We start from the raw sequence: 22,435 nt of genomic DNA on the forward strand, positions 1-22,435 counted from the left end.
TCATTAGTAAGAAAAGCTGTTTTTAAGGAAACAGACAGGGTTTCTGTGTTGATGCCAAGTGGGTTTGGATCTAACCATGTGAAGTGTGATGTTTCAGCCCTTTGGGTGTTGAGAGCATGTACAAATAGATACTAATCTAATCTCACCAGGATAAAATTAGCTCATTCAGGGGGCATGGACAACAGATTGCCTATGGCATGATTCAGATGATAGGAGCTGTACAGCTGTTTGCCCTTTACAAACCTCACAGATGGCATTAAAGGCTGTAGTGGAATACAAACAGAGCTCAAGTGACTAATCTATGGGGTCTATGGTCTTTCCATTGTTCATGAAGCAGATACAACATTAGCACAGAATAAGTAAATAACTAACTGGATCTAATTTGACTTATTTCAAGTAATCCCAACAGCATGTCACCTCAAATATTAGAAAATTTGCTAATTTTCAAGAAAACCTCTAAGCCTCTGAAAAATTAGATTCACATACACTTTATGTGTATTACCAAATATGTTTTCTAACACTGCCTTGGTTACATTTTTAAGAGATAAATGAAGAAATGTTTTCAAATTTATCTGCACAGTATTCACTTTCACCTTATTTCAAATGTTTCCCTACAATATCCACTTCGGTGACATAACAAAATTTTTTGGTTAAGTTTTGACAATTCAGGACTTTCTCAGGGTTACAGAGAGATAGTGATGTTAAATAATGAAAACGATAATGCTGATCTGAAGCACAGGGTGGGTTATGCAGTTTTTTTTTTTCCGTATTCAACCAAAGCCATAATCTTTCCTGAACCTCCAAGCAAATCTTATCATTTCATTTCAGACACTTGGAGACAGAATTTCACAACTTGTTAGCAAATAGCTGAATAATTACACATCCAGCAGACAGACAACACTGAACTGAATGCTAACGAAGCTTCACTAGCATTCAATTCAGTGTCGTCACAGTTTAAGTTCTACAGTCCTGTGTGGTTTGCTGGTCATACCACGCCAGAAGCAGTTCATGTTTTTAGCATGTCACAGATAAATGTTGTTCTCTTGCTAATAATGTTTCTGTATCTATGTATTGCATTAGGTCTCCTTTTAGCTCGTTTTTGGTCTCCACAATCCCCTGAAGAAATTATCTGATCTATCAATCGATCTGAAAGTATCTTGCAGTGTCACACTTCATGTATTGAAAAATAATGGTTGCCAGTGAAGGCAATCCAGATCACAACTAGATATCCTTCCAAAAGCATTTGGTAATGCAAGTAAGGAACGTATAAATATATTAGGAGATATGGTTACAGTGTGATATTCTTCTTTACTTATACAGTATAGAACAATCCTGAATTCCCCTTTTTGAGAATCAGGTCAAACATACGCTAAGTCATGAATCATGCATTGCCCTGCAGTAGACCCAATGGTTCTCGGTAATCAGTGTTGTTGAGGGAACCATACATATGGCTATGTAAGTCTGTTTCAGCCCAGCAGCACACTGTTACAGCAAACGAGCAGGACAACAACTGTTATGTAACGAATATTAAAAGCAGTGAGACTGGACACTTCGTAGTATCCAGTCCTGTGGTTAGAACAGACCAAGTCCAATAAAGACTTGGTGGGTTGGGTTTGGTCATTTTCTGTCCCCTCTTCAGCACAACATATCTTTGCTGCCCTTGTGTAAACACTGTTCACTGTTGGCATTCCTCCATCCAGCATCCAGCCTCTGTCTGGTGAGCCTTTCAAGATTAAAATAAAGCTCTGAATGCAAAAATGTTTTTTCAGGATTTAAGATCACCTCTGCGTACTTGTTGCCTTCCTGCTGCTGAAAAGCTCATAAAACACATGAAGCAGAGATGTTGGCACAGCTTCTATCCTTATTCTGTTTTCAAGTTTTCAAACTTCACAGCCTGAGGGTAAGACTAAATCTAGTAAACAAAAAAAAACTTTCTTGGCACATTAGTGATTTTAGATTGTTTCTGTAACAATGTCTTGATGCAAGACATGCATTAGCATGTCCAAGTCTATTAGTGTGGTCTTTACCTTGGAGATGGTACAAAAACAAGGAAGGTGCAAGGAAAATGAAGCACCAGAGGACAGAAATTAACTAATACTAGTTAAAGACATGATGAAAATTCTGAAAGATTTCAATGTCTACAAAGTCACCTTTTAAAACAAAATTAAGAGTGACTGTAATAGAGAGAGCCTCACTATCAGTGGCTGTGAGCTAAAATAACATCCACTAGGACAACACAATGTCAAGTCAGTATAATGTCAGTACCAAGGCTGTTTTGCATTGTACTTCAGTGCTCTTAAATGTCAGCTTGAGTGAAGCTCTACATGAAGTTGTTTTTCAAAGTATTATGGAAATAAGCTCTGACATGGTGCACTTACTCAAAAAGTTGATGTGTTACAACAGCATTTAGCTAAGCATTACAAATTGGATATTTGTGTTCAACATTTCTGTCAGAGGCACGTGCTTCATTGACAGAGGAATTGCTCATTTTCATTTTCATTTACAGCCCTCTGTGAATAATTACAAATGCATCATAATTGCCCAACTGTGCCTCAGAGAAGATGGCTTGGGGATAAATCAAGTGAATGAGTATTAAGCACCCTGACTGAACTCTAATTTGTTGGTTAGACACCATTAATTCTGGGTTAGGCGATGCTGGCCAAGTCTTTATGTGAAGCCATAAGAGCAAAGCAACTCTTTGTTGCTGTGATTGCTGATAAATTAGCAATGAGTGAGAGATGAGATGTCCACGAGCCACGATGCCAGCTCACATCGCTGCTGGCTGCTCAAAATATCCAGACGAGTTTCCAGATGACCTCACTTGCTGATTTGCATATGAATATGTGACCTTTCATTGTTTGGTAAGCTTGTTTGGATAAAACATAGAATTAAATATTACAAATGTATGTTCACTGGAACAAAACATATCAGCATATTGCTATCTTTCCACCAAAATAAGCTGAATAAAATTTTGTTTTAGGTGGCCTTTTTATATTTGCCTGGATGCAGAATATAACTCTTGTGCAGTGAGTAACCTGAACAATTTCAAATTCAGGTGCTGATCTATGCACGCACACTTTATCCAGATTATTTAGTTTAACTTTGCTGTTGCTGGACAGATGATTGTGAGTAATCGTAATGCAGATGATGGACACTTTTTATCTCATCCTCTTACTCCTACCTTATTTTCTCTATTAGCTGTTTTACATTGTGTCATTTATGCATGAGCATTTGACTATATGCACTTTAAAAATCAACTATGCATATACACTTTAAAGTTGACTTCACTTTAACGTTTAACTGTTACTACTCTTTGCTGTCGTTTACGGTGTATGTGGTGTGATTCATTTTGCCTGGATTTACTTACGCTCGGCAATGACCAGTGGCGGGTAGAACAGAAAGTATCCCACCAGCTCTGCGGTCAGCTGGTTGAGGAGGCCACTGGAGATCGTCCCGTTAAGAATTGCATCCTGGTTCTTCACCACATATACCAGAGAAACGGAAGGAGCGCCCAGCTCCTGGGACACACCCTGGATCTGAAGATATACACACATCATTTTAATAATTAATTTCGATCAACTAAGTTCATTATGCAACCCAAAGTTACAATATTATTTGGATTTTTCTATTCTTTACTTATATCAAATATGTAAACAGGCAGCAGTGGTCACATGAATAATTTAACCATTCATACAGAAATGTCTAAGATGCCCATAAAGAATGCATAACAGAGCTCCAGACACAATATGACATTTTCAATGAACAATGCTTTTTTCATTCTATAATAAGACCCGTGTGGCACTCTAAAATATTGTGACTGAGTCACCACAGTAAAGTGGATGATGACATGAGATACCAGGAATTCCCCTCACATTCCTCCATAAGTGTTAATATTTCATAGGATGAATTATGAATGGACCCTATATCTGCATCTGCTTGCTGAGACCTACTTTACGATTATGATGGTGTGTGCGTGTATATCCTGTAGTCATGAGAGTATCTTGACAGCCAGAGAGGAAGAGATGTAGAGGAGAAGCGGAGAACAAAAGGAGGAAAAATAAATGAAAGGGTTCAAACCTACAACAGCACTGCAGAAGAATGAGTGCTGATAGCCTCAGGAAATAAACCACGATACAGTCACTCCATCCTTTAAGCGTAAATTGCAGCCAAACCTCTCTGACTTTTGTGACCTTTTATTGAAAAATTACAGAGCAGTTTTCTGCGTTTTATGTGTTAATTTGCAGTAAAAACGTGTACTGTGGAACAGTGTGGCCACAATGGAGCAGCCACCTAAAAAGCTGCGTGGATGTAAGTGTCCAGAATTTTACTTGGAGCGTTATTATTGACATTAGCACGCGAAAGGCAAATATGACATACTTGACTGTCTGCACTTTGCAATATAAATGGCCTCCATTAACCCACGCATTACCTCAACGGTGAGCCTGTTGTAGGTCTCCAGCACTTTGTCCTGAGCCTCGTCAAAGGCGTTTTCCAGCCTCTCTTTTAACATCTGGACAAAACTGCAGGAGTAGATGTTATCTGTTGGGCCGACGAACCTCAACACTGAGGGGGAAAAAGAAAATTATGTTTAACTGATATTGAAATTGAATGATTATTCAGACATAGCACATTATCCCTACAAATCAGTACTTTGTTTTTCAAATCAGTGCAATGTTTCTGACATTACATCGTATGATTGGTGCTGTTTAAAATCTACTAAGTCTCAAAATATTAGAGCCCTGATGAGGAGGATGGTTTACAGTTCTTATAGGTCTCTTTTGAAGTATTTCATTGGATTTGGATTAGTTAACGCATACCCATATTTTACACAGTAAGTAATATACTTTAATAATGTAATAGTGTATATAGTGTAAGTATAAGTATTTTCCACAGTATACAATTGTTGTTTCAATTTATACTCAAAAAAATAAGTTGATCTTGTTTGAATCAAAACCTAAAATTCCAATGTTTTGAAAACTTTACATTAGCCAAGGTTGTTGCCATGTTTCAGGGCCACAACTTGTAATTAACATGCAAAAGATCACAATTTGACTGGTTGTACACACTGTATATTCCCTTTTCTGTTTCCTGTAACAACTACAAAATTTAAAAAAAAATCAGAGGTTAAAAATGACTGAAGTTAAAAGAGCTTTGCACAACATGAGAATCAAATCCCGTTCCCCTGTAGGAAAGACTTGTGTCTACCCCACATACCCTCTTTGTCTCCAAGTCACTAGTACTTACATCTCTTATGTATTTCACTTGACCAACGTAACTGAGGAATTGACATGCTTATATTTTTGTGTCTAAGCAAGTAAGCAATCTCTGACCTTCAGCATCAAATAAGTTCCATTCCTATGTTGTCCACCACAGACATACCTCCTTTATATTTATTTATAACATAAATAATAATGGAGGAACACTAAAAGTGGTGACCTTGGATGTTGTTTAAATTAATTTTAAGTGATATTATTTATTACATTATATTGGTATCTGTTTTCTTATGCCAGGTCCTCTAATTTCTCAAGCAATGGTCAGTAGTATCAAATGCCAGTGAAGTATTTCTACTGGTTCTAAAACCAGTCTGCTGTTCACATCTAATCTTATTATTATATCATTTTTAGTACAAACAGTTCAATAGAAATACATCCATAGCACCAACAACAGTTATCTGATGTCACAACTAATAACTGAAGCACTGGAAAAGAAGAGCCTAGGATAAGAGACATTATTTAGAAACTCTAAAACAATCTACTTTATCCAGCTGTATCTGCAGTGTGCATCTGGGGCCGTGTTTTTTGGTATTAATGAAGCAGCGCTCTAGATAGATGTTGTCTGTGTGACCGATAAACCTAAGCAGTGAGACAGAGAAAGAGGATTATCGTCACTATCTAGAATGAGAACAATGCAAAGAGTAGTTGTCTATCAGGATCACGCAGCTCCACACCAGGAAGGAACAGGATAAACAATATTGAGTCCATCAGCAGATTATGCACGACGTTATTAATTCCGTCTCACTCCTTTCTCCACAGTCGCCCTCCATTCTCTTCCTGCACTCTGTATTTTTAAAAACCTCTAAAAGGACTGGGATAGTAGAGGTGGAACAATATTCTGACCTAAATTCAAACACTGTGGTGCTCATGAGTGCAGGCTCAGAAAAAAAAAGATAGGCAAAAAAGACTCTACATCCTTCACTGGTCTCATAGTCTGCAATGCAGTGCAGGCACAAACAGTGTTGACCCAGTTGGTAATCTTATGCAAATTGTGCTGTGGAAGTTAAATTGGCATATACTGTGTATTTATGGTTTATGAGCTGAACAAGCCGGAAATGGATTTTTGTTCTTGCCTCAAGTGCCTACTTCATGCACAGCTGCACACGAACACGAGTAGTCTTTACTGCAGTATACATCACACTACAAACAGTACAATATGTAATTTGAGAACACAGCACAGATACTTGTTGTTTCCATTTGGTGATTAAAGCCACTAATTGCTAACGTTGTCTGGTGTTGTTTGTTTGGTGCTGGGCAGGCATTGTACAGGGGGTTATCAGAGATGTTTCACAAAAACAGCTTGCTGCTGCAAACAAGGTTGATGACAGCAGTGAGAGTGAGCAAAACATGAACGTAGCAGGCCATGAAACCATTGTCATCTATTTTACTCTAAACGGGACCATAATTCATACGGTGAACATTACACAGCATTGAAGAATACTTGAAAGCAACCAAGACCGTAAATTCATTCGGAAATTCTTTACTCAAGTAATAAATGACAAGCAGGATCATATTCCCGTAAGGTCACATATGATCTATTTTTTTAACCAATAAAGTCACCCCCTGCTGACATTAGAAATGCAAGTTTAATGCATTTCCGAGGTGCTTCACTTTTCAAACCCAGAAGCTCCATCCATATTTAATATAGTCAGCATATTTATTAGTGCAGTTTTAAGAAATGGTAACAATATTTACGTAAATGATACACATAGTGGCTGTAGCATCAACACCACTGTCAAGCACTATTCCAACAATGTAAAAAATAAAATTCTTAGTTAAGAAAAGTAATGGGTTTCCAATCTTCACATGTAACTTTTAAATAACAATTTGTTAATTGCACCAATGTTCCTACTCTTGTTCTGACAAGACTCAGTTTAGATGTGTGTGTGTGTGTGCGTGTGTGTGTGTGTAAATGTGTTTTTTAAAGAGGCTTAAGAGGCTGACTAAATGAATGGACCAATTTGCCTTTGCTCTGCAATCATGGCAGTTTGCATGGGATTTAGGGTATCAGAGAAGAGTAAAGGAGAGCAGACATGTAATCAGAATTTTCTAATTTTGTCTCTGCTCTACTCTTCCCCTGTGACTCCCTCCCCATACTCTCGTTGTATTTTCTATCGCTCTACCCTCCCTCTGCTTATATTCTCTCCCTTTTCCTCTCTGCATATCTCTAACCGCTGCTATTCTTTATCCTTTAACGCTCCATCTCTTGAATGAACATCATCAGTGTATTTTTGTGAGATTCTACTCCATAAATGGTAATTTATCTTATCTTGGTTTCCATCAGCTTTCATTACCTGTTTTTAGCTGCAGGTGAATGCTTGGAGCAGGCAGCCATTTTTCCACGGGAACCAGAACTGCCTTAACCAACGGAGTGTGCTGTCTGATGTCCGACAGCAGCTTGTCAAAACCATAAACATTCAGAGCCTCGACCACCAAGGAGGAAATGTAGACAGTTTTGCTGCTGGTCACGTAGTAACCCAGCGTCACATTGTGGGGGCTGCAGTCATCACGTTCCACCTGTGACAGAGATGGAGAGATAAGAAAAATTCAGCTTTTAGGCTTTTTTCCAAACTATATTTACATCTTTTTTTCAAGAGAGGCTGTGCAAATATATCATAAAAACATGGTGATGCCAGCATGTTTAGATGATTTCTGTTTTTTATTTCAAAACACATACACTGCAAAGAACCAGACAAACAGTATCAGTGAAGAAATCAGTGATACCAAGTGAAACAAGCTCGAAAGACTACACTGCAGACGAGGTGTAAAGCACCTTTTCTAACGTGTGTTGTGCTTGAGCTATATGTTTGGAATACAAATGCACCGGCCAAAGAATGTTGATAATCCTTCTTTTTTTTAAAAGCCTGCCCTGAGGGAATATTTTAGTTTCAACAGTCATAAATCTGACTAACTGTGTCCTGGAAAAAACACATACAGACAACAATCGATGGTGAGTCAAGGATGGTATTTCTGGAGCTATACGCCGCCCACCTTCCTCTACCCTCCACCTTGATCCACACTGAACAGCTGTGGCTGTTGTTCCTGTGGACCCTTCCTCTTTCTTCATCCTTCTTTTTACTCTCTGCTCTTATGTAAATGAGAGCTGGCTGCCCCAAGCTGGTCTTTTTCTAGAAAAAAAAAAACACATCAGGACCTCTCCCTCCTCCTCTCTTCTGCTCTCATCTTTGTACCAACAAAAATGAAAGAAACTCACCCTGTTTTCCAAACGATACCTACCTGTCTTCTTTATTCAAGCCACTTTCTGCTGTGTGCACTCACTAAAGCTTTAGCCCCAGTTTATCAAGCAGCCCTTTAGTTTTTCATTATACTCAATGACACATCCTTTTATAGATAGATAGATAGATGACTTTATTCATCCCCGAGGGGAAATTAGGTTTATTCCAACAATCACACCACCACCACCTTTGGGTTTTGCATTTCATCAGAAAACAAAAAGAGAGCTTTCAGATCTTTCATTCTAAGGCTTAACTCAAGTGCAATTTGAGGAATTTTCACTACTTTCGTGTATTTCATCTCCATGATTTTTGATGCTGCCATATTATATGCATAATTCTAGTATCTTATATTGGATACAGCACGTTGCAAAGTAGCTAAGAGCAGATATGATTAAATTTTGCTTCTTTAACTGTATCTCAAGCCATGAAGCATCCATAACTGCTGGATATTTAATGTTTAATAACACAGAACAACATAGTTTAATCACATGTTTAGTTTTAAAATGTATAAACCTGCCGGGGAGTGAGTATATGTGCACATGTATAAATAGTTAATCTAATCTATCTAGTCAGGAATATAATAAGTTTAAATATAAATATTGTGTAATTGGTTACTTGCACTTATTTAAAAGCATGCTCTGCTTAAGATTTCTTTTTCAAGCTAATAATTTGCAAACAACTATTTTCTTGCTAAAGTCCCAATATGTAGACTTGTATCAGCTAATGCTCCAGTTTAGCAGAGGTTTCAATTTGTTTTCCAGACAAATGAGTAAATCTGGGGGTGACAATAACATGTAACCAATTTTGAATTCCTCATGCATTCTGCAGAAGCTGCAGGGGTTTTTTTAGACTTTTGATTCACATATTTGAAAAGCAGGTTAATAAACCTAATAAAGCCAACCCTTACTTTGCCCTCTCCTGTCACTTCTTTCTCCTTATCAGCATTTTAAAGCTGTAAAACTGGCATATTTTGTAAGCAATTGTGGTTAACCACATTGTTCAATGACGCAACACATTAAATACTGCTGCATGCTAATTTTGATCGACAATCACTGACTCCGCTGAAGTCAATATTTACCCATTAACAATACCCCAAAAACACTGCGTATCTATGTATCATGGCTTTTAAGACTCTGGCCAATTTTATACCTTGTTGGTGTTGCTGTTGTCTCCTAATAGACTGTTCCAGTGCCAAATAATAGTGTATGTTAACTGATGGAGAGGAGGAGAACTAAGGAGTAAGTGTTTGTGTGTGTGTGTGTGTGTGTGTGTGTGTGTGTGTGTGTGTGTGTGTGTGGCAGGGGGTAGATGAAAGTGGACTGGAGCTTAGAGACACTGAGTCACTCCCTGTGCAGGCTCACAAACAACTGGATAAAAATAGAAAAAGCAGGCAGATGAAGACAGAAGACAGACAGACAGTGAGATGAAGGGAGGCAGGTGGACAGACAGAGAGGTGGGCATCCACAACAGGCAGACCAGCATACAGGAGAGGCAGACAGGTTGGCAGAAAATCAATCGACTTAAAACCGAGGGAGCAATCAGATAGTGGAGATGGTGGAAAGGAGCAATGCAAGAATAGTAAATATTGAGAAATACACAGGGACAGGCTGAGAGAATGATCGTTTCAGAGAGAGAGAGGAGAGACAGAGAAGGTAAAGAAGAAATACAAATATTTCTTAAATATAAATTTTGATTGGACAAAATCAAAACAGACACAAAAATGAGCAGACACAAAGAGCAGCAGAATATAAAGATCACAGCAAATAAGAAAGAATAGTTTATGTTGGATTTCATCTCCATTAACATGTTTGTGTGTGAGGGACAGAGAATACGAGAGTATGTGTGTAATAACCTCTCTAAGCAAATGCTGCCTCACTATTCAACAGGTTATTACTATTCAGACTTGAACGTAGTCTCTATTAGTCACCTCTCTGTTTGTCTCTGGCACCATTCAGATGAATCCTTGTAAGATGAATGAGCAGGAAAAGAAATTTATAAATATTGTTGAATGATGTAACATGATGACACAACCAAGAATAGGATCTGCGCATGAAGAGCCAACAATGTGGCGAAAATTAAAATGTAAAGATCAGATTATCTATTAGCACCAGATGGAGAAGCACTTCTTATCAGTGTAATGGAGCAGACAGACACTTGTGGTCACCTAATTTACATCAAGAGTGTATAGACCTGCTGGAGTACATTGAACGAAAAGGTAAAATAGGTATATTATGGGCTAAAGCCCTGAAAACATTTAGCATCTGCAAAGATTTTCTTCTGAAAAGACAAGTCTATAATTTCATACAAAATCAAATGCCTATCAGCTCAGCTATCAGTTTACTAGCCACTGACCTGTGTTTAATAGCCTGAAACCTTTATGTATTAATCACTGACTTGTATTTACTGCCACATGATCTGTGGTTACAAGCAACTACCCTGCATCTACGAGCCCCTATTTACTACCCAATGGCTTGTGGTTACTGTCCCTTGACTTTTATTTACCAGGCTCTGACCTGTGTTCACCAGCCACAGGCCTGCGTGGACGTATTCCAAGAAGAAGATTACTGAGTTCGTATCTCAGTAAAGGCTGGACCATAGACTGATGTAAATTCATTTTTTAGGTTTTACTTACCCAAATTATTCACTAACCATTGCATTGTTTTTACTAGATGCTGACGTAAATTTTGTCACCATAGATATGTTTATTAGAGTTAGGGATGTTGTTTAGTTACCTCTAAACTGATACTGACCTGGATATAGGCGTGGGGTTATAACCCAGGTGTACTCAGGTGAGCTGTACTCACTAGCTACTGTAACTTGTGCTTACTCTAGCTGAACCTGTAAGGCTCACTGACCTGTGCATGGGCTGAGGAATCATTCAGAGCTCTCTGCAGGGCGTGGCTCAGTCCTTTAGAGAGGTTCTGTTTCAGGATCAGATCCAGGCAGTTCCTACGCTGCTCAATGGACAGAACTGGGAAAAAGGAATTATAAAAATCAGAGCTCAGTGACAGCACACAGTGCGTTTACACTTAGCTTGCTAATATCCTGCCCCCCCCAGAAAACACCATGGACAGGGTAAAGATTTGGTATCACTCTTAAATACGCCTAATTACACAGGAACTTGGACTCTTGTCTGTGGTTAAAAGTCTCCTTGGTCACTTTGTGAAGCTGCTGCCAATTGTTAAGGACTTAGTGATCTGGTAAATGTAATCAAAGGTTACAGTCTTCAGCTCTTCATTAATGTTAATGTTTATGCTTGAGGAAAATCTGCCCTTGCTTTTGTACAGATTTTAATTAATTTGTGTATACGTAATTATATCTTGGACACCTAATTGGTACATCATGCCTACATTAGTTTCTGAAATGTAATTCCATGAGTATTATTACTTTACAACCATTTTTCCAGAAAAATGGTTGAAACACAATTATGTATATAATGAAGAGTATGTTATGTTATGTTAATTTGATAAGGGACAGGTGACACCCGAAGTTATAGTGGTGTCATGTAGGAGAATGTCATGGTGTTTTAGCAATTCACCTTAACATATTTCCTTTCTGAACTTTATCGCCCACATGTCTAAAATCTAAAATTACTGAGAAATACAAATCTCATACCTGTTCTGACCCAGTACTTCTCAGTCACGTTGCATGGTAGAGAACTTTCCTCTGCACTGGTACTTGATGGAGTTTCTGTGGTTGTGGTGGGAGGCAGCGTGGCTTGGATTGGGATGAACATAGTGGTGGTTGGTACCTTCGTTGTTGTGGTTGTAATGGTAGTAGTAGTGGTGGTGGCAGCAGTTGTAGTAGTAGCAGGTGTAGTACTTGTAGTAGTTTCAGGTGTAGTGGCGGCGGTGGTGGTAGTTGGGGGGACAGCTGTGGTGGCAGGCGTGGTTGTAGTTGTGGTGGTAGGCTGGGTTGCAGCCACTGTTGTCAGTTTGAGGCTCGTTGTTTGCTGCATGGTTGTAGCAGCAGTGGTATTTTGTGCCACTGTTACACCACTCTCAGTGGTCACCGTCTGTGTCATCATCTCAGCAGCAGTCACAGTAGTGGTCGTTGAGGGTGTCGTCATGGTTACTGTCGTCAGCTGAAGGCTGTCATTGGTCACAGTGTCCTGGTTTGTGGTGTGAGAGACTGTGGTGGATCCTGATAGTGTTTGTGCTCTTGCCGTGGTGGATGACAGTAAAGTTGAGGTGGTGGTGGGTGATAGAGTTGTGTTGATTGTGGTGGTTGATGTGGTCATGTGCCGTGAGGTGTTTCTGGTGCGCACGGGCACGGTGGTGTTCCATTGGTGGGTAGAGAAAGGGCTGGTGATGTTGGCAGGAAGTGTGACATCGTGGTCTCCCACTGTGGACAGGAGCGATTCTGGGACAGTGGGCAGATCCCAAGCTGGAAGGCTGCTCACTGACTCCTCTGCAGGAAGAAAAACATTTGGAAATCAATGATATTAAAGGATGTGTAGTGATATTTTAAAGTTTTTTTATTTGTCAAGTAATTCCTTGAAAAGACTAACCCTAACCCATGAATTGATCGTATTAACAAGTACTGCATCTGTGAAGCTTGATATATTTTAAGCCTTTGTGTCTCCAGTGTTGTCCTAAACTATTAAGAACACATCAGAGAAGTACTCTGTTGCAATAGGGGACATGATTCTTCATTACCATGAACACACACTGCAGACATTTTGAGTCAATCCCAAATACACCATCCTGCTGCCATGGATACTCACTAGACCAAATGTGTATTAATCAATAACTGAGTAGTACCTAACAAATGAAGCATTTACAACAAACTATCCAGCTTTTTCAGAAAATTATTCACCCCTTTTTAAAAATGAAACTATCTATCATTAAGAACTAATGGGCTTGAGAATGAAAGCCACAGACAGGGTGGGAAAGAAAATATCAACAGTGAGTCTAATGTGGCGTTGCTTTTAGTCGTTCTGTGTCATTTGCTGACAATTGTAGAATACTGCAAGCCTCATCCTTGAACAAATATAACATGAGACTATATGATAGTGCTATATGGACTAAAAAAATGTCAGTGCACCCAAGAAACATACAAAAAGCCTTTCACCTGACTAAGCTCCAACTGGACTGAGATGGACTTTACAACCTTGTTGTAAAGTGGTGTAAAACAGAAAACAATGTGATGCAATATTTTTGTAATGCTTTTTGACATGTACTCAATCGAAGATAGTACTAAGAAAATTAATTTGTTGCTTTTAAATACATGCTTATTCTGAATTTGATGTCAGAAACACATTCCAAAGACGATGAGACAACAAAAGGAGCAACAAATGACTGACAAAGTTGTGAAATGTTAAAAAAAACAAAGCCACATGGGGCGTTGGGCTTTAAGAAGCATTGTTTCAACTTATGGAGAAATCAAAGCTTGATAGGAGTGCTATGCCTATGGGTGCTACGCTATGACTGGCCAGTTGCTCTTCAGGGCAGGGCTGCCTTGGGTACAGTTCGTTGCACTGTAAAAAGTCAAAAGTTGAAATATGTTCAAATGGCAGAACAGCCTTACACCATACCCAAACTGGAGCTGCTGTTGCTGTTGGAGGAGCTGCTGTTGACGACAATCAGAGAGACATCTGATGCTGTTGTCTGACTCTCTCTGTTACTGGCTGGGGAGGAGGACGAAGAGGAGGAAGGCAAAGTGGATGCTTTTGTTGTAGAGGAGGAGGCAGAAGAGGAGGAGACCTTGGATGAGGATGAAGATAAGCTTCTGGTCCAAGCAGCTTTAGACAGTAGTCCTAAAGGTTTTCCTAACACTGGTGCCTGCAGCTCCACTGCGTCTGCCAGCATGGTGGGGACTGATGAGAAGGATGCCTCCTCTCTTTGGCCCACTCCACGCAGCCTTTGCTTCCCTTGCTGCCCCAGCCAAGAAGCCGGGTCCCTGGACATGCTTGGCAGGTCACCTCCTTCCATGGCCCTCGGTCTCCATTCAGCCCCAACTTCAGCCCAGACACCTGTTCCCGTCATAATCCCAGTCTCGGCAAAGACTTTACCACCTGCCTCAGCGCGCACTCCTGCTTCCGTTTCAGTCCAAACCGCCGTTCTGGCCCCAGCAAACACTTTACCCTTAGGCCAAGCTCTGGGTCCAACTCCAAGATCACCATCAGTCCCATCCATTACATCTTTGTCTTTAACTCCAGCTATGTCTCCAGTCCCCTGGGTGGCTGAGAGGTCGAAGGGCACTGCAGGGTCCAGAGGTAAGACAGCCTGTCTAACTGACTCATGGTGACCTCCCTCAGCTGTAGGAAACATAAGGGAGGGGAAAATGGAGGAAGGGATGAATGAAAGAAAAAGCAGAAATAGTCTTTAATTGGGAGTTCTGGGCAGCAGAAATGCAGTGAGCAGTGTTTGACTCATCAATCCCACAGGCCAGACAATGACCTCAGTTTCAGTTCTTTTTTAACTCTTCTAACATGTGCCTTTCCATACACATAACCATGCACATGCACATGCACACACACACACACACACACACACACACACACAACTGGAGTCCTCAAATTATTAGTCCTCATAATTCCACCACAACTGTCCAACTGCCAGGAGATTTAAAACTGCCCTGCTCGCACTCACATATACTCCAAATGACAGCATACACACTTCTCTTTTACTCATGGCCAAATACACACATAGGCATATTCTTCCTCTTTCTCTCTGTCTCACACACGTATCTGAAGGGATTTAAAAAAAGAAACACTAAAACTGTGATTGTAGGAAAATAGTAATAATGCATGAAGTAGGTCACTTGTGTTTTTAGAGGATAGAGCATAGGGAATTAATTTAGATGTTCCAGAGTGCATAAATTAGGACACACACATGCACGCGCATGCACACACACACACACACACACACATCCTAATCAGCTGTGATTTCACAGATATTAATCTGATCTGCTAGGTTAGCCATGCTAGTCCATGGATATATTATTCCTAGAACATACACATCCACTCAGACTCAGGCTCAGCTCATAGATCAGACCAACAGTGATGACAATGAAATATAGTTTCTAAGTTTCTTATGAGTTATTAGTTAACAATGACACTATTATGGAGTCATTTTTCATTCTTTAAATTTGACACCAAATGAGTCACATTATGGAAATGGAGCAGCAACGATAGCATCCAGTCAAAGCATTTAGCTTTGGCCTTTATTTCCATTCTGTGAACTGTCTTTTCTACAGCCTCAACAGAGCCTGAAGGTTTGGCAGACCGAGGCGATTATCCTGCCTAATACATTCAGTCTCAAAGGCACCTTGCTTCAGTGGGATTGAAAGATGAGAAATAACAAGGCTGACCGTCTGACTGGCTTGCTTGCTGCCTGACTGGGTGACACAGTTTATTGCGTCCGCTCATTTGTTCTGAAGTAGAAACGTTTGGCTGACGCTGAATTTCTTCTCTTCTTGATGTGAAATATCGTAAGAGGGAAGCAAATGCCAGGTTGTGCACACTCCTTTCACCTTGCAAATACGTTAGTGTGCATGTGTGTCGCACACTTCCCACACTCCCCCATGTCTCTGCAGAGGATTGGTTAATTAAAAGACAGTGATTGTGAGCAGGAGAAGCTTCACAGAATCAGCTCAGGGCTTAGCTGCAGTACATCCCCTTGAAACCTGCTATAAAGCATCTCAAACACCCTGCTATTAACCACCACTGAGCAATCTGTTCCTTGTTATGGGATGTCGTATCATAAATGTCATTAAGGAAAATTAATGTATTGACAATTTATATTTCAGCTTCTCCAGGGTCTATGTGGTGACCACCATTCTTCAGTTTGAGAGAGGAGAAAACGACAAACGGCTGGGGAAATTACTTAGGCACTACAGGGAGGACAGGAATGTGCTTGTCAGATTTAACTAAAATATTATATTTCTTTTAAAAACAATTCCTCTCATTTGGAACCACAATACCTTTTTCTATGGAAAGCCATATAATTTAGTATTAAATACATAAATACATATGCCGATGAAATAGATGCTGAATAAAAGAAATAATAAATTTATAAATGACTCGATATACTTCAATAAAAAAATAAGTTTGTGATTTTATTTTAAAAGGGACGTTTTTCACATGACTACTTTCATTTATTTCAGGGGACTTTTATTTCATAATTCCTTACAACTTTATTCCTGGGGAGTTTTATTTCATTTACTGCATTTCCCAGCTCTTTCTATTTTCATTATTTATATGCAAATAAGGGCCCATGGCTGTCTCACAGAAGCAACAGCACCAGTTACCTTGCTGGGCCGCTCGAACAACAGGTCAAGCTGTTGCGTGGACAATATGAAGGATGTTAGTGGGCTCTGAGATATCATGCTATCCCTAGTAGATTAACTGATCAACATGGTTTACCAGCAGATGCTATTTGGTCTCATATATTTTATAAGAAATACTAAGGCTCTTAAATGCTCTTCAAGATACAGTCATGAATTATGATGTTTTAAGTTGTTTGAGACTAACTGAGCATCGTGTAATCAAGACTGTCTTTCAGGTTGAGAGACCGGACACTGGTGTGTCTTCCAGCACAATGAGTCAGATATTTATTTGGTGGGGACCAAAATAGAGCAAAATGCTTATGTTGTTCTGTGGTTAATGAATGTGTAAATAGGCAATTGTTTGATAGGAATTACCATGGCAAGAAAATGGTGATATCACCTTCAATGCAAGTAGTTTTAAGGAATGTTAATTCTCAAAGTGTTGGTCTCTTTAGAGCCAAAGATAATTGTTCTCTTAGGAATTTTATTATTGATTTTCCTTGCTCTGATTTCTCTATTCATGTTAGTCTCTATATCCTTGTCTTTCTTATGTTTATTTTTTTTATTTATGATTCATCATTTTACTTACTTTCAAGTGTTCATGTTTATTCTTAGATGTGATCCAGCAATTTTCAACTCATACTCTGTTAAGGACCAATGCATGCCATTGGTAAGTGGGTTGAGAATGTGTTTGGATAGTTATTGGGAATCAATTTATTTGAATGGAGTAATGGAGGAATGAATGGATAGATATAGAGATGAATGAATAGATGATGGATGGTGGGATGGATGGAAGCACTTTACCATCTGCATAACTGTTAGCAGTGTTTTGAGTGTTTTCTCCTCCAGCAGCTAGCCACCTGCTCTGTCAGAGAGCAACATATGTGACTCTACCATCAGACCTCTGACAAAACGCTAGGAAAGAAGAACCTCCACTGAGAACAAATATGGACAGGACGGATGGATGGATGGTTGATAGAACAGAAAGTGTGGATTAAACATGGATAAATGTGGATCAGAGCAGAACTGACCTGCTTTATCTATTTGGACAAAACACATAGGACATGCCCATTTCACTGCTGGCCATTTACAAGGCTTTTAGACTAATGTCAATGATATGTATTGACCATAGTGTCTTGCCAGCTGGCATTGTGTCCACTGATTCCCTGCCGAATCTCTGTAGATGCCAACACAACCCTGTAAAGCCTTGCCAGGTCACTGCAAGCTTTCTGAACACTCAGATTAGCCATTCCCAGGTGCCTGTGATAATATAATGGTAAATGTCTATGGTATGCCTTTGCCCTCCTCAGTCCTGCACAGTTTACTTAGAGCTGTGGGCCAAGCAGAGTTGATCCATGTTGCCTCCCTGACTGTGAGCAGGACAGGTGGTTAGGAAGTGTGTGGATGGTACTGAGCCAACTGGCCCTCCTCTCCATGAAGCTCAGAGGGAAAAATGAGGGAGGGTAGTCTGGTTAGCTGAATCTGCCAATTACCCAACTGGTGGCAAGTTTTCATGATAGTTATTATTACACAGGACAGACGAAAAATAATATGTCTTAATCTTTGCATGGGCATTTTTCACTAAAACTACAGCAGACATTCTAGCCTAATTACAGATTGGGCTACAGTACAGAGTCACATGATCCACAATAATGAATATGTTGTAGTTTCACATCATTAGTCCAAGTAAAATAGTTGTGTTAGTTCTGGTCACTGGCAGAAAATCATGCAGCCTCAGGAAGTGATTAAACAAAAGAACACAATGTGCTGCAAGCTGGGCACACCGTCAATGCCTTCTGTAAATGATATTTTCATAATTTCCATTTATATGTTTATTATATTTATATTATTACTGTAAGTTACTAAGAAGACAGACTAAAAAGTGACATCATATTCCAAGATTAAGGGGTGATCTGTCAGACTTTCAAAAATTCAGGTGTACAAATTGTGCGTTTTTGTGTCAAATGTCACTTCATCTTAAAACTACACAGGGCAGCTTTATGAGCTCACAACCTCAAGTGACAGCAAGGAGAAACTAACTGGTTTGAAATTCCAATTTCACTGTCAGTGTATCACAGTGTAATCATATGAATAAACTAAACTTCTCACAGCATGTTCTTCTGCACTAACCTGTCCAGTGCAGCATACTGTTGTGTAGGATAAATTGTCTCTCCTAGTTAAATTTGTCACCTTCTGTGGGTAGAAATGCTTTGTCATGTGTCATTTCAGTTTACAGCCATTTTCCTCATTCACAATAAAAAATATTGCTTGTTTAAGTAGATAGGTACATGTAGTTTTACATAAAATGAAGGGCATACTTTAAAAACACATGTGTAATTAGATAAGACTGATTTATTTGAGGATGACAAAAAAGGATTGTCTTTTTCAGTGCCAATGTGTTTAAATAACTGACTTAAAAACTGGAGCCTTTGTGGTGTAGAGTGGGAGTGCTGGTAGCAAGTCAGAGAGTGCTAGATATACTGGTACGAGACTCAGTGGGAGTATGGATGGTCCCAAGCCAGGAGGTTTTGTCCAACATAGTGAGGCCATCCAACAGGATGGACATGCAACCATTTCCTGGAACTATTCAGGGTATCCATCTGTCTGTATGGAGGCGAGAACAGGAAACAATGGATTGTTTGGATGGATTTGAATGGCTTGCTGAATGGATGGATGGTCAGGTAAACAGATCAATAGATGATGGTGAAAAGAGAATCACCACTCAATCTTGTGTCTGTCGTGAAAAAAAAACAAAACAAAAAAAACAAACAAACATATTTTACATTATTTTTTTAGGAATATAGTCTTCACTCAGGCATTTGTGAATTTCCATATTTGCAAACAGATTAATGTTACTGGGACTGTTGCTTTGAAAGGGTCAGACAGCACCAAAGTGATTCAGAGTGTCTGCTTGTGTGAGATGGAGCACAAAGTATCAGTGAGGATGGAGGGATGGATGACAGGCACATTAATCTGGAAAGTCAGGGTGTGCCATCATACCATCATTAGCATACCTGGGCATGTAAAACATTTTGACACTACCAATGTCACTAACTGCATGTAGAGAAGTTTGTTATTCTCTGAAAGGGTGATAGTGAGTGGAGTTAAGAGAAAGTGTGTCATTCTTTCTCAGTAACACTCAGAAGAACTGCCAAAGTGTGAGAAAAACTGCCTGATGACAACAACTACCCAATGTGAGAACTAATTGCAACAGAACATTATTCTAAATGGTGAATATAAAAGGAAAGTAGGTTTCCTAGATAGAGAACAGTTATCAAATCAGAAAGTGGATTTAATTGGTCTCATGACTGCTTTTTTCCTCACTTATTCTACAAAATCAAGCCAAGGCAGTAACTAAGATTAAGATTAAGATGAACTTTATTGATCATACAGTGGGGAAATTCAATTTTCGTGGCAGCTCACAAGAGCAGAAAAGAGTGCAAAAACAGTTACAAAAAATATAGAGATAATTAATTAACAATCTACAAGTAAACACAGCACAATATACAGCTATACAAGTCCTCATAAGGGAGGAAAAGAGGACTAGACTGTTGAGTTGTACAGCAGTGGGAATGAAGGCAGCTGAAGGAGCTGCTCAGCGCCTCCACTGTCTGATGCAGAGGGTGAGAGGTGTAGTCCAAGATGGATGTCAACTTGGCTAACAGGGGCTACCACAGAGTCATAAAATGTCCTTAGGAGGGGCCTGCACACTCCAAAGGACCTCAGTCTCCTCAGAAGGTGGAGGCGACTTTGGCCCTTCTTGTACAGGGCATCTGTGTTATGTGATCAGTCCAGTTTATGGTTGAGGTGAACACTCAGATACTTAAAAGTCCACGATGACTGACCTGTACTCTGTCTCATTCCCCTCAGACACACAGTCAACAATGGCTACTACTACACCTCATCACAGCCATTTTATCTAATTGACACACAGTGGATGGACAGAGAGATGGAACAGCCTATGGCTAACGGTGGAGCACCAAGGTTTCTGTAAGTTGCATCACAAGCTCAAGTATGAAAGAGACACACACACAATGTAGGTACCTGTACACGGTCACCAGACATGTTTCTGGAGAAACAGCCACTGTCCTACAGCAGGTGCAGTACAGGTGTAGACAACTTAACAAGTCAAATTTGATCAAGTCTGTCTGCACGGAAGATTCTGGAAGCTTGAACATAATATAGACACATAAATTCAACCAAACTACAACTACTAATTACGTTATTTGCGTAACCAGCTCTCAAATAATGTTGTGTTTGAAAGGGGATAATACTTTGGCATCACACTGAGTCGCAGCTAATGAGAATTAATTCAGCTTGATGTACATTTGATCACTGAAATACTCTTGAAGTTATTTTAGGAGATACATTCTACAACAACACCTCTCCTGTTAATTTTAGCTTGTCTTAGCAGTTTCTAGCTATCTTAAAGCGTCAATCTGTGTGTCATGCAGTTTGTACTGAAACCTTAATCGGGACAAAATAAGAACATGAGAGCTTTCTGAAGCATCCACATTCAGTTTCTATATCAATAAGCTTTATTGTAGCAAGGTTCTGATAACCTAATGTACTCCAAATCAAAGAAGAGAGAGAGAAAAAAAACAAATCGTACAATATACTAATCATCAGAGATTTATACCTACATGCGTTAATAACTTGACCTGAGACTTGAGCTCCTTTCATACCTCAGAACAATAAAAGAATGCAATCCGAAAGTCAGGTCAGTCATTAGATTAAAAGAAATGCAAAGGCTGAATCTATTTGAGGTAACAGTAAATCAACAGCCCAGTTCTGCTCAACAGCAGAGCTGTTCTGCTGCTGGGTCTCTACAGCAACCACAGGGATGCTGTCACCAGGGTAACCATTACCATAGATAAAGAAGGAAACAAAGTGACGTCTGCCCTGCCTGTCATGTATCGCCCTGAAATACAGCTGTAACGATAAGCAGCAGCAATGAGGTGCTATGATGTTATCACAACAAACACAATATCAATTTCATGTAACGACTTTCGTATTTGCAAGTGAGCAGTGCACAAAATGAATGCTTGTCATTTCATAAATACGGAGAAAATTACACCCACCAACAAGGATTTTATGGACCAAAAATATCTGATGAAACAGTGAACAAAGAATTTTTTTAGGTTGTCTTTGGCTTCCAGTCAGAGTAAATATAATCACAATCACCCTCAGTGTTTTACAGAAATCTGATAAAGTTGCATGAAAGCTCTGCCTTTGCGCAGCTTATGTTAAGCGGCAACACTGGTTATTATTTTCAGTGGCAGGATAAAAACACATAGACGGGCTTTGCACACTGTGGCAACAGTTCAAAGAAAAGTAATAAACTGATTCATAAATTGTTTATTAATCTGTCATAATAAAATTGTTATCACTGCGGAATCATGACGTTTAGTTGGCTACATGAAAATGGGGCACAACAGAAACTAAAACAAAAAATAATAATAATTTATTTAATGCCATATTGCAGCTATAGAAAACTTAACTTATGTTATTGGAAGGAACAGTGGTGATGACAAAAACTGGAGTCAGCTGCAGATTATATTTAGACATGTATGGCCTTCTGTTTTAATGTGAGAGGCCAGTGGGCTCAGTAGGTTTGCCCTCCTACTGAGTGACCTACATCAAAACACCCAACCC

The 22,435-nt window shown here is 39.5% G+C and overlaps 1 protein-coding gene across 3 annotated transcripts in view; it reads right to left on the minus strand.

Moving 5' to 3' along the window:
• The window catches only part of kiaa1549la (KIAA1549-like a), a 99,859-nt gene that overhangs the window by 46,455 nt on the left and 30,969 nt on the right, over nt 1–22,435 (minus strand). For all 3 annotated transcript variants that reach the window (XM_046393019.1, XM_046393021.1, XM_046393020.1), the window contains 6 exons: nt 14,046–14,768; nt 12,125–12,919; nt 11,365–11,480; nt 7,568–7,790; nt 4,430–4,563; nt 3,368–3,536 (listed from right to left, as the gene is read on the minus strand). In XM_046393019.1, the coding sequence (XP_046248975.1) occupies nt 3,368–3,536; nt 4,430–4,563; nt 7,568–7,790; nt 11,365–11,480; nt 12,125–12,919; nt 14,046–14,768 (2,160 nt within the window). The remainder of the gene's footprint in view (nt 1–3,367; nt 3,537–4,429; nt 4,564–7,567; nt 7,791–11,364; nt 11,481–12,124; nt 12,920–14,045; nt 14,769–22,435) is intronic.

The sequence above is a fragment of the Scatophagus argus genome, chromosome 7 (assembly GCF_020382885.2).
Source record: "Scatophagus argus isolate fScaArg1 chromosome 7, fScaArg1.pri, whole genome shotgun sequence".
Taxonomy (NCBI): domain Eukaryota; kingdom Metazoa; phylum Chordata; class Actinopteri; family Scatophagidae; genus Scatophagus; species Scatophagus argus.